This window comes from Panthera pardus, unplaced genomic scaffold (genome assembly GCF_024362965.1).
Source record: "Panthera pardus isolate Hobbes unplaced genomic scaffold, ASM2436296v1 HiC_scaffold_2, whole genome shotgun sequence".
Classification (NCBI taxonomy): Eukaryota; Metazoa; Chordata; class Mammalia; order Carnivora; family Felidae; genus Panthera; species Panthera pardus.
Window position 1 is genome coordinate 45630466 of NW_026526765.1, and position 13087 is coordinate 45643552.

General features: G+C 44.7%; 1 protein-coding gene across 3 annotated transcripts in view; it reads left to right on the forward strand.

Moving 5' to 3' along the window:
- Positions 1-13087, forward strand: part of GRIA1 (glutamate ionotropic receptor AMPA type subunit 1) — a 305276-nt gene that overhangs the window by 147236 nt on the left and 144953 nt on the right. For all 3 annotated transcript variants that reach the window (XM_053907050.1, XM_019464484.2, XM_053907051.1), the window contains one exon: positions 11979-12218. In XM_053907050.1, the coding sequence (XP_053763025.1) occupies positions 11979-12218 (240 nt within the window). The remainder of the gene's footprint in view (positions 1-11978; positions 12219-13087) is intronic.

A 13087-nucleotide genomic window follows, 5' to 3' on the forward strand; every position in this document is an offset into this window, starting at 1 on the left:
CTGCCTTGCAGTCATGGTTCATTCATAAACCAGCAGAAGTTGCTTTATGATGGGGGGAGAGGAGGTATGGAGTGATGAGTGGGCCAAAGGCAGAGGAAGCTATGATGTTAATCTCTCCCACAACCCCTTCCCTTTTGTCAGGATCCTTGCTTTTATTCAATCTGCTCTGGCTGTTTAGCGTGCTAGTTCCCAGAGGCTGCCCAGAGGCAGAGCTAAGCGCATATAGTTCCTACCTGGACTCTTCAGTGAACCCCACCTCCTAGCCACAGATGAGGCACTCTCTCCCCAGCCCTGGACTGCAAACTTCTCCTTAGCCCTGGAACCCAACCCAAGAATAGGCCCGGCTTGACCTTATCTTCGAATGCAATCCTAACCTTGTCCAAACAGAGCCCTCACCGCAGCCCCTCACCCAGCAATCCTGACTCAGCTCCCACATGCAGCCGAGCCTTGGCCTTGCAGGGTCCAGACACAATGTCGTGAGCCCTCTGGTACACACCCAGTTTTGAAAATAAACCTCTCAAAGTGCCTGCCCTCTCAGGGTTGGGGTCTCCCCCACCTCAGTGTAGTCTGTGGCTGTAAGGCAGCGTTTCAGCCTTCTCTAGCCCAAAGCTGGCCAGTGCACAGGAGAGGAAGCCTAGAGATCTACTTGCCATATTGCTGTCTGTGTGTTGACACTTCAGTTGGAGCCTGTCTGTGTGCTGGGAGGCCCCATTGGCTCTTGCACGGAAGTCAGCAAACATTGGCTTTCGGTCAAATGGGGACATCATCAGTTGACTTCGACCCTCTCAGGGTTCCTTTTGCCTGCCCTCCCGACAGTGTGACTAACCACAGTCACCACAGAAGAGCCACAAGATGTGAAAAAGAAAGGTGGGCCGTCACCTGTTTCTGTCATTCCTCAGCTGCATGATCCTTGGCTCCTTGTTCATACATGGGCTCAAGGGTCATCATTCCTGCCCTCCTTACCTTACTGGGTATTCACAAGAGAAAATGGATATGAGAGATTTAAGAGTCATACAATACGCTGTGAGTTATTATGATCTCTCCCCAGATTTTGCCAGCGTCCCGTCCTACGTGCTATCCAGTAGCAGAACAGCAGAGTAGGAGCTGGCACTCCTACATAGAGTAGGACTACAACCCACAGGCCCAATCTAGCCCATTGTCTGTATTTAGAAATAAGGTTTCATAGTGTAATAAAATTCCACACTCACCGATTTACCTTTTGTCTTTGGCTGCTTCTAGCATGGACTAGTTGCAGCAGAGACCACATAGCCCACAAAGCCTGAGATATCTACTCTTTGGCCCTTTGCAGAAAAAGTTTGCTGATACCTGGCAGAGAGGGCCAGAGCAATGGCCCTGAAATTGGAATACCCGTGTTTGGATTCTGAATCTTCTACTTACTTTGACCTTGGACAAGTTGCTTAGCCTCATTCTCCTCTCCATAAAATGGGAGGATAACCATATCCCGACTCCATACTACCAGATTAGTAGTAAATGAGTAATTCATATAAAGCACTTAGCATGAGACCTGGCATATACAGCAAGTGCTCGGTATTGGCTGGTAGTATTACCCAGGGAATGGAAGCTCTGGTTTGTGGTACCAGACTTTCAAGGGACAGAATAACACAGCTCAAGGCACAGGCCATGGAGTGGAACAGACCTGGATTCATATCCCAGCTCTGTCACCACATGCATGATGTGTGGAAGATTAATTAATCTCCTGAACTTCAACCTCCTCATGCATGAAATAAGAAAAAAAAATTACTGTGAGGAGCGAATGATAAAATGCAGGTGAAGTGCTTAGAACAGAATTGGGCACAAACTAAACATTCAGTAGAGATAGCCAATACTCAACTCTAATAATCAGAAGAAGAACAGCGTTTTCCCAAGTAGTGCCAGCCATCCAGGATAAACAGGTAGTGGGAATTTCCGGTATGCTGACATTATGTGAGGTTAGAGGGTCTACCTTGTGAGTAGTGGTGCCCTTGATACCAGGTTTTGCATAGTCTAAGCACATGCAAATTAAAAAGACTCTAAACTGGAGTTCGTCACAGAGCTATCTATTGGGAGGCTTTTCTCTAAGGCCAAAATGTTCTCAGGACCAGTTTCCTTTTTAGCACTAATAATCTATGATCCTGTGATTGTTCTTGGACCAAGTGATGGGTCAGGGAAGAGAACACACACACATACACACACACATAAACACGTGCGCACACGCACACACACAAACACATATGCCATTATAGGAAATACTCTGAAAGATCCTTTTCCCATAATACTACCTGGGTACATAGTAATGCTAAGTAGTTTGCTTTGCAGGATGAAATTGCCCTTATTTTTAATCAGTTTGATGTCCTAAGTGTTGAGTTATGTAACGGGATGTAAACCTTCTTGTCTAGGGAGCACTGGCTAAGGAGACCGCATGTTGTGGGTGGAATGCATTAAGGTAAGCTTGGTTCTGGATGCCAGCCTAAGAGTACAGCTCCCATTCTCTTTTGGCTTAAGGTAACAGGGAGTGATGGAGTTCAGTGGGCTGAAGCATGGCAGCGGAGCGGGGTGTTGTGTATCCTACAAGCTCATGGTTGCTAGATGGTCAACCTAATTTAGAGGACTGTGAGACAAGTCACATCACCAAGCATTTATGTTTATTCCCTACTCAACTCTGTGGAGGTCATTGCTTATTGTATATATCAATCAAAATGCTGAAGCTGGAGGGCCTCCGGCTTCAAGAGGACTTACACCTCCATTGTGAGTGAAAAGATACAAAGTCAGTTGGTAATATAAAAGAAAAATAATGAGTGCAAACCAATGCAAGTAAAGACTTGGATGCAAGATGACACCAGCTGTCAAGAACAGTATCAATTGAGGGGCACCTGGGTGGCTCAGTTGGCTAAGCGTCTGACTTTGGCTCAGGTCACGATCTCACTGTCTGTGGGTTCGAGCCCCGCATCGGGCTCTGGGCTGATGGCTCAGAGCCTGGAGCCCATTTCAGATTCTGTGTCTCCCTCTCTCTGACCCTCCCCCGTTCATGCTCTGTCTCAAAAATAAATAAATGTTTAAAAAAAAAAAAAGAATAGTATCAATTGATTAATATAGGTAAATGATTTACATTGACTCATTCTTTCATTTACTTATACAGCAAAAATATTGTGTAGTCATTGTGTGATACTGTCTTGGGATTATAAAGAATAATATAAGCTTTGTGAGGGCAGAGATATCATCTGTCTTATTTGCCACTCTATTCCACAGTATCTAACCCAGAGGAGACAGGTAACAATGACTAAATTTCATTCAGCTCCTTACTTAACCTTGGTATTTAGATGTGTGTGACATTTATGGAGCTCTTAATGTGGTCGTGGACTTTGACTTATAAAATACTGGCAAAGAGAAAGTTAATAGACATCTGTTGGTTTGATGTGCCCACCATCCGCTTCTTCTCTGTTCACAACACCTTCATTTCCTTTTGGCTGCCATATTAGTAAGATAGTTAGTTGTTCTGCCTTCCCTTGACCAAGGTATAATCCAGGCCCTGAGCAAGACCAGGCTTGAACTGAATGGATCAGTTATCACAAGTGGCTAGAGCAGTAGTGAAAACTGAAGAGACTGTCCATGAGAACCCAAATTCCCAAACTTCTATAGTGTCTAACTTCTCTAATGCCCAGGTTTGTATTTTTTCTTAGCTGTGGGCCCATCATATCCTTACAGTAAACTTCTTTTTGTATTACATTAGTCTGTCTTGATTTTTTTCTCTTAGAATCAAAGAACTTAAACTAATGAAGCATGGGTGATAGATAAAAAATGATAAGAGACACAAATTTTTCTATGGACATTTAAAAGAATGAGACTTTTAGATTATAGTTAGGAATGGGGAGGCATAGGAACTTCATGGAGGAGGTGGCATTTGAGCTAAAACTTTAAAGAAGGGAAAATATTTGGAGAGGAAAAAGGCAGGAGGCAGGAGGGCTTTTCAGGCTGGAGCAAGAACATGAACAAATGTCCCAGAACCTACAGCAAGCCTAGAAACATCTGAGGAACATCAGCATCTACAACTAGAGCCCAGTGAACTCACTGATTGTCCATGTTTGGGGTCCCATCACACCGAAGTCAGAAGATGTTGCCCTTCCCATGTTCCACAGAGTCAGAACCACCTTACCCTCCACAGTGTCTTTCCTTCACTGACCTGAGCTTTGAGATGCTAGAACTGAAATGTCTGGTAAGATAAGCTAGAACTGACTTCTCAGACCAAGGTGATGTTCTGGAGCTCCAGAGGCACCCAGATCACACATGAGGTACCATAATCGTTAGGGAAGTGTCAAGTTTACTCAGAGCTGTAGGATGTTTTCCTCTATGCTCATCTCTACTGCTTCCCTCCTTTCTCCCACACTGCATCCACACTGGCCACCTTTCTGTTTCACAAGCTCACCCATCTTTTCCTGAGCCTTTTAAGAGCCTTTGTACTTTCTGTTCCTTCTGCCCGAAACCATTTCCCTGGCCCTTTGCCTGGCAGTCTCCTTCTTATGGTTCATCCCTCAGCTCTAGTGTGTGTGCCACAGAGAGGGTCTCCTTGACCATCTTCTCTAAAGTTGCCCTGCCAGAGGCTCTCACATCCCATTTCATTTTCTTCATAACACTTATTGTATCCAAAGTAATCTTGTTGACTGTATATCATTTCTCCCCGCTCTCTAGAACCTAAGCTTCATGATAGCTGGGTATTATCTTCTTATCCAGTGTTGTATCCTTGGCCCCATCTTGCTACCTAACATCTACTACATGTTCAATAAACATTTACTGGATGGGTGGATGGTAGAGAGATAGAAGAAAGATGGAGAGAAAGAAGAGAATAGTCACATCTGTAGAAGTACACACCTCCAATGAGTATTAAAGTTTTATTAGAGGCCTTCTACCAAAATTAAATCAAAAAAATTTGAGAAATGCCAATTTAGTGTGAACTCCACTGTTTGGGGAAGGGGCCTGTTCATGGTCCCAGATTTGCTTCTTTGCATTTACTTTTCCACAACCATATTAGACACCTGAAGAGTCAGTCTGTTTGTCCTGTCCCCTGCTCCTGGTTTCATGTGTCAGCCACAAAATGGGTCTAATTCCAGAACCAGGGGGCCCAGTCTTTACCTAATTCTCACCCTCATATACAATGACACATCATTGGCTTTCAGTGCCTGGTAATTAATACTCAGGTTTCCTAATAAATATACAAATCTGAGCAGGGGAGGATGACCCTCTTCTGCATCTCCTTTTGTTGCCATGTCCCAACTGGGCTCTAGGGCCAGCACGAAGAGAGGTCCCTGTGAATCTGAGATGAATCCAAAGCCAAAGTAAAATGCAACATTGACACGTGACACAGAGACTTAACTTCTCCAGTCCTGGAAAGGCCCTTGGCAATGTGGTCCCTACCCTCCTCTGCCTCTGTACCACATCCCTACCCGAGTCATACTGGATTTCCTGGGGTTTCTCTCAGGTCTCCTCCTCTCTTTCACCTTATTGCCCTTGGATAAACTGGTGCCTCTACCTGGATATCTACACAAAGTGCTTAGTACAATGCCTGGCCAGTAGTAAATGCTCAGTAAACACTGGCCGTAATAGCAGTTATGAACCTTTATTCTATGCTTGAGCCCCTTTTTACTCTTTGAAAATATCCTTTCTTTCCCTTAATGTAAAAACTTTGCTAACCCCTCTGTAAGCTCTATGAAAGCAGAAAATATGTCTGTCTTGTATCAACATGGTATCCCAATTTTCTGGGAATATTAGTTTCTGGTGCTCAATAAATATTTGTTGAATTTAGCAAGTAGATGATAAGGTTTTATCTAGTAAGTAAGAGGGAAGCCCTGGACATGTCTCAGAATCCTTAATAACTGTGATGTTGTATAGAGGGATGGGGACAATTTATATCAATTATGGTAATTTGTTGCCTGTCAGTATTAGATCTTGGATGCAAGACAGTATAAGGGGATGGAGTGCATTCTTAGTGCCCTCTGAGTGACGGAAATACAACACTTTTGACATCACAAGGTTAGAGTCAGATCAGGAATGCCATTCCTACCAATGAGGATAGAAATATTCAAGGAGGAGGATGAATATCTAAAGGTCCCCCACCCTACCCCTGCATCTACTTTCTGTCTCCCTCCCCCAAAATGAAATTGTCCTGTCACCTCATTATCCACTATTTACAATGAGGCTGCCACATTTCCAGGGACTGAAGCCAGGAGCCAAGGAGATATGCCGGTGTGAGAAGCCTTAAATGAAGTGACAATAAAAAGGAGTTGCTGATACAGGAGTTCCCTCCCTGGGAGAGAGCTGTCAGGGCAATGCCCAGGGCTGGGGGATTTATTGATACTAAGTGGATGGTGCCCTAACCAGGAATGATGATCAGAGGTTTGAGTGAACCAAGGATGGATTTGGACAGCCTGCGCTGTGCGTGGGCTTTCCTGCCCTTGCCAGTCCTGCCCTCCCACCTCCCCAGGAGGGAATTCCTGGCCTCGTTTTTTACTCGCTCTGATTGTCGCACACATTCTGCTGCTGAATCTCTTGGAGGCAGGGACCGCAGAACCTGACACCCTGGCCGCGTTCCCTGAACGCTCTGTGTCTTCTTTCTTTGCTGGGTCTTTGCTGTTGCTGCTTCTTCTACCTGAAATATTTTTAAAATATATATATTCTTTCCTTAATTTGAAAAAAGGTGACAGTGTTATATTATTTTTAGGTGTGCAACACAGCGATTCAACTTCTCTATACGTTATGCTGTGCTCACTGCAAGTGCAGCTACCATCTGTCACCACCCAACGCTGCTACAATACCATTGACTATATTCCTGGTGCTGCGCCTTTCATCCCCAGATAGAATTCATATGCGTAAGGCTGCACCCTAGTCCCTCTCTGGGCTGATTCCCACTTATCTGTCAGTGTCAACACTCTCCCGTCCTCCTGGAAGCCTTCTTTGCTGTCCCCAAAGGCTGGAGTCAGGCGTCCCTTCCTGAACCCCGAAGTCACCCTTGCCACAGCACTTATACTGAAGCCGTACCACCTACTTTGCTGTCAGGCTGTCCCACTGCCCAGATGACAGTCCTCGAGGTCAGGGCTTACTTCACGTGCCACTGCACCTCCAGTACCCAGTGAGTGGTGGGCGTTAGATGTCCAGGGGTAGATGGGTAAGCGAATGGACTGATGGGCAGGCTGGAAGAAGGACAGACATGTGTATATACGCTTTGCCATGAAACACACCCCCAGTTATTTTTTTGTGTTATTTTAACATCAATGGACCTGAATGCAGTAAATGCACCTTTAGGCGGTATCAGAGAAAGGCAGCATTAAATGAGAGGATTTTCTAGACACTGCAGGTGACTCAGGTACCAAGACTGTTTTTTACCCAAATTTCTGGGGACAGAGGGAGGCATATCACAGAGGTAAAGAACTCAAGCTCTACGCCCCCACTGGTGGAGTTGAGATCACAGCCGTGCCTTACACCGGTCCTGGACCTCACTTTACTAATTGTAACCTACCTCATAGGCTGAAGGGAGCCAATGGAAGGGAATGTCCTTGTAGGTGCTCGAGTGCCGGCTCCTAATTACTGCTACCACAGGCATTTTACACGCCACTGCTGTCTTGAGTGGATGGTTCCACACAGAGTCCAGCCTGCTCTGATTCAACACCAGCAGAGTTCTGATGCCGCTTCAGAATGTTACCATCTCTTCCTCCTGCCTGTGGTGCCTGACTTACCGTCTCCACCTCCAGCCCCCTTTCTGATTATCCCCCAGACAGCAGGTTAAAATTGCATCCTGCATAGAACTCAAGACTGTGGATGCATCTAGATTTAGTGCTGGGGGTTTGTTGCAATCAAATCCAAGAACTAAGAGCCTTTAACTGCTTCTGGGGGTTGGAAAAGTACACTGGAGGTTGCTAAAAGTTTGGCCAGCAAATAACTCAAGTCTTGTCAATCAGTAAACATATTTGAACGAATTAGACTAGCATCTAGGATATTGGAGCCTGAAGGGATGTTACATATGACAGAGTTCAAACCACCATTTTACAGATGGGAAAACTGAAACCCAGGGAAAACGTGGGATTTACTCAAGGTCACAAGAGTAATGTGTTATGATAAAACCAAAAAGAGGCTCCTCCAGGTCTTCTGGCATCTAGTTTACTACTTTTCTTGTAAGACTACTTTTTCTCTTCTGATTGAGTATTTACTATGACAGATTCAAAGAAATGCCCTACAACTACCAATTATATTTCACGATATTTAGCCATTGACTGCATTGTTGTAGGCCTTGGGCCTACAGAGTGCCTCTCTGTCTCTCTCTCTCTCTCTTTCTGTCTCTCTCTCTTTCCATATCCCTGCCTGTCTCTGCCTCGCTGTCTCTATCTCTTTCATCTGTCTCTCTGTCTCTATCTCTCTCTGTCTCTCTCTCTGTCTCTCTCTATCTCTGTCTTTCACTCTCTCTCTCTCTCTCTCTGTCTTTCTCTCTCTTTCCATCTCCCTGCCTGTCTCTGACTCTCTGTCTCTGTCTCTATATCTTTCTCTCTGTCTCTCTCTCTGTCTCTGTCTCTGTCTGTCTCTCTCTCTGTGTGGCTGTTCCTGCTTGGCTAAGATGATAAGCTAGCTTGAAGTTCAGGTGCCGAGCAGCTCTGAGGCCCAGGTCCAGTCAGGTAAATCCAGGCCAGGCTACCTCCAAGCCAAGCTATTTTAGGGAGCAGTGGGTAAGTGTACCCTCTTAGCCTTAGAGGATAAAGCACTCAGTTTAAGAGAAGATAAATTTGAAAAAGGAAAATCGGGAGATTAATTTGAGGGGGAAAACTCCCAGCCTCTTGTGTATCTAAGGATCTGATTGTGTGCTCCTACTCCTATTTCTTGCACCTCCATTTCCTCCTTTGCTTCTAAATTCTAGCAAGAAACACCAGCCACGAGGGCCCCAGAGGCCCAACTAAAGGTGTGAATCCAAGTGGATGACGCGAGGGAATAGATCTGGAACATAAGATTTATATCCCACAAGATAATATTTCATTGCAGCAGGGGGAGAAGAAATCCTAAAAATACCATACAGAGCATATTATAATATGCTAACGGGTTTATGTGCTCCCTCTATCCATTTCACTCAGTAAGATGGATTGTGCTTTTTGACAAATCTATATTTAACATAGGGAGAATAATACACAATGTACGCTTCCTGGTGGGGAAATCCATATTTATGGAAATCTTGATTCTGGCAATTACAATAGATATTTAAAGACAGTACCTATTGTCTGCTGGGAACAGATAGATTGTCCTCATTAGGGTGGAAGAGAAAATCTTATGAGTGGGAAAGAATAAACAACTACTTTACAGGGGCAGGAGGGTCCAGAGTGAGCCAACAGTCATCTCTGTTCGGGCCCAGCTCCCCTTCATAGCCCGTCCTGTGGACCCTCTCGTCAAGCATCTGTCATTCATTCATTCTTTCCTCCATTCAACAAATACTTATTAAGCCCTTCCCTGTCCCAGGCACTCTGCTGGCTCTGGGGCACAAGTGAGACCCCCGTTTTCAGGGATTAACATTGACCCAAGCAGCCACAACTATAAACAAGCAAAGAAAAAGGCAATGATTTCAAATAATAAGAAAGACTGAAATAAGGCAGGGTGATGTGACAGAGACTTATAGGCAGGTGTGGGGAGGCTGGGGTCACTACTGAGAAGAGATGATGAAGGAAGGCCCATTCTGGGGGGTGAGATCTGACCTGAAAGGCAACTGCAGAAAAGGAGTGATCTTTGCAAAGAGTTAGGGCCGAGCCCTGCAGATAGAGGAAGGGAGCAGGTGCTGCTGAGTCCAGGGCAGAGTAAGCTCAGAGCCCCGGGGAATAGAACCAAGGCCCGTGCAGCTAGAGCAGGGAGCAGGGAGAGGTGTATAAGGCAGGAAGGTTCTGAGGGGCCAGTTATTCAGGCTCTGAGTTACAGTCAGATGTTTCTTGTGTGCAATGGGAAACCTCAAAACTCGTGAGAGGTTTTGCACAAGGAAGGGAAATTGTGTTTTGTTAGTTTTGTGTTGATTTGGTTTTGGGTTTAGTTAATTAAAAAGATACCTCTTGCTTCGGCGGGGGCGAAGGGATTTGCTGAAAACCAGAAGCCATAAGCCTAGAGTCCATGAGAACTCCCTTCAGATACTGGGAGGGCCATGGAATATGGGTTCAGAGAAGATATTCCATGAGCCTCTGGTCTCAAAGAGTTATCAGTCAGGGACTGGGCACCTTGAGAGGTACTGAGTGCCCAGTAACTGCAGGTTTGCAAGCAGATGTTAATGTGTTCCTATCCGGTTTCCTGGAGACAGTATTCTGGTTTTCAGTGGGGATCAGACACATGACTCATACAGTTCAGTTGCAATCTTTAAGAGATGAACTTTCAAGCCCATTAGCTCCAGGGACTGAATCAGAACTAAGACTCACAATAGGCAACTGGGTACTGGTGGTGAGTTGCATTCTTTAGTGCAGCATAGACCAGACGATCTTCAATAACATGTTAAAAGTATTCACCAACAAAGGATCCTGGGGACATACAGACTTGACAAGATCTGGGTTAAAGTTGAACAGGATCCCTCACAATCTTTTATGTAACTAGAGTTCAACTCGCACCTCCAAAATGCGGACAAGGTGAGCACCATTTCCCAAGTTTATTTGACCAAAGATGCTTTTTCTTTTTTAAGGAGCATTTTGTTGAATAAGGTTTTATGGAACACATTTGGGCGATGCTTATACAGCATAATTTGAGACCCCACATACAAGGTACTGTGGGGTCATGGAAGCAGACGATGTGTTAAAGAGAACAACAGATCTAAGAGCATCAGCTTTTCATCTTAAAAAAAAAAAAAAAAAAAAAAAAGCACTGATAATGCCAAAGTCCCAGGGTTATAATGAGAACTAGATAGACTAATATATGTGAAAGGACGGCAAGGTACCCTAAAATACGACTACTGTGATTGAGGATGACTCATCTGCCTCACCATCCATATTTGGAGGGTAATTTCAGGCATGGGAGATAGCTTTAGGGTTGGTCACCTACCCAACTGGGGTGAAGAGTATGAAACCATCCTGTATCCCATATTAAAATGAGTTTAGTAGCTAACCAACCTGGTGTTTGGCCCTATGACTTTAGTTTTTAAACTTTATCTTCTAACCAGCAGTGTAATAAAGCATAATCCAGGACTGGGTCCTTGCAAAATGGCTCCCATGGGGGTGTTCATACAGTTAAGCTGTTACTATGTCTGATACACTGGGGGGGTCTGAAAAGTCAACTAGCAGGATGTACAAACACAAAGTGAACACTGGCAGAGAAATATATACCGCAAGCTAAGGGTAAACTGAGAACATCAATACTTGTTTTCTTCAACATGGATCTGCAGCAAGCTGGCAGAACTCCTTGATTCTGTAGCAACTTTTAATGCTTTGCCTTAACACGGTGGGCAGTGTCATAGAAAGATGACTGGATGGGGGTTAAGATACCTACCCAACTCAGATATGGCCTAGATGTGCCATCTTGGACATGTTCGCTAACTTTCTGAGCCTTAGTTTTTTTAAATGATTCAGTCATCCCTCTTCTACATTAAGAAGATCATTGCAGAGATAAAGAGACATATGAAAATGAGAACATATGAAGAGAACATAAGAGAGAACGTATGAAAATGGTTTAGTATATTTATCATTAATAAGCATGGCAACGTCTGGCATAGAATTGGGACCTTCTAAACATTGGATGAGACTGATATACATGTGGATTAAACAGATGGTTGGGTGAGTGGGATGCATAGACATGTAACATGGGAAGGCAGTTGGACAGACTGGTAGGTTGGAAGGATGCATGGATAGATTGGTTGGATGGGTGGATGGCCAGATGATAGATAAATGGAAGGATGATGAGTTGGGATGGATGAACCAGTGGATGGATTAGTTTGTGAACCATCTGCCAGTTTCCTTGCAGCATCTTCTATTAATCCTTCTCTTCTCCTCCTCCAGTCTGTTCCCAGTTCTCTAAAGGAGTCTACGCCATCTTTGGGTTTTATGAACGGAGAACTGTCAACATGCTGACCTCCTTCTGTGGGGCCCTCCACGTCTGCTTCATCACACCGAGCTTCCCCGTTGACACCTCCAATCAGTTTGTCCTTCAGCTACGCCCTGAGCTGCAGGATGCTCTTATCAGCATCATCGACCATTACAAGTGGCAGAAATTCGTCTACATTTATGATGCTGACCGGGGTAAGCCAAGGGTTAGGGGAGGGAGACTGTTGAGATTGGAGAGAAAATTGCCAGAGGAAGGAGAATGATGCCTCCCTGCCTCATTGAAAAGCAAGGGAGGAATGATCCAGAAATTCTTTATTTCTATGGACTGATTGCTCATGGCTAATTTCCAACTCACAGTGTGGAAACACATCCTTTGAGAGAGTAATTCTTTTAACACACCATGTCACTCTACAGCTCGCCAAGCTTCCATGGCTCCTGAGTCCAGGCTCAAAGCCCAAGGGCCTCCATTGAATGGCTCATGACTTATGGTGTAGGTGTTAGGAGCACAGACTCTAGAGTCAGACAAACCTGAATCTAAATTCTGTGTCATCTCCTCTCCCACTGTTTGTCTTTGCACAAGCTCTCTCCGCCTCAGTTTGGGTTAAAATTCAGAATGAGTTGGGGATAAAATTTTCTATGCCTTCATTCCCTCATCTCTATCATAAGATGAACCTAATCTCTACCTCCTAAAGTTGCTGTGAGGATTGCATGGGGTGACTAGAAAGTTCCTGTCAGTGCCTGGGATACAAGTGCTCAGAATCCTCCATACTTACTAACTGCCATCATCATCATCACCATCATCACCATCACCCCTCCAGGCCCTTCTAGTTCTGCTCCCACTTTCATTTTGAATTTTACGTCACATTTTCCAAATGTTTCCTATGCCCTTTTCTTCTCTGCATCTTTCCTCATGCTGTTCCTCTTTTCTGGAATGCACCTCCTTTCCCAGATCTACATATGCGAATCCTTCCTCTCTTTTGCAGCTGCTCAAACACTGCTTCTCTATCCCCTAATCCTTAAATGGGAACTTTCTCTTTTTTTTCTGATACCTGTGGTGGTTGTAT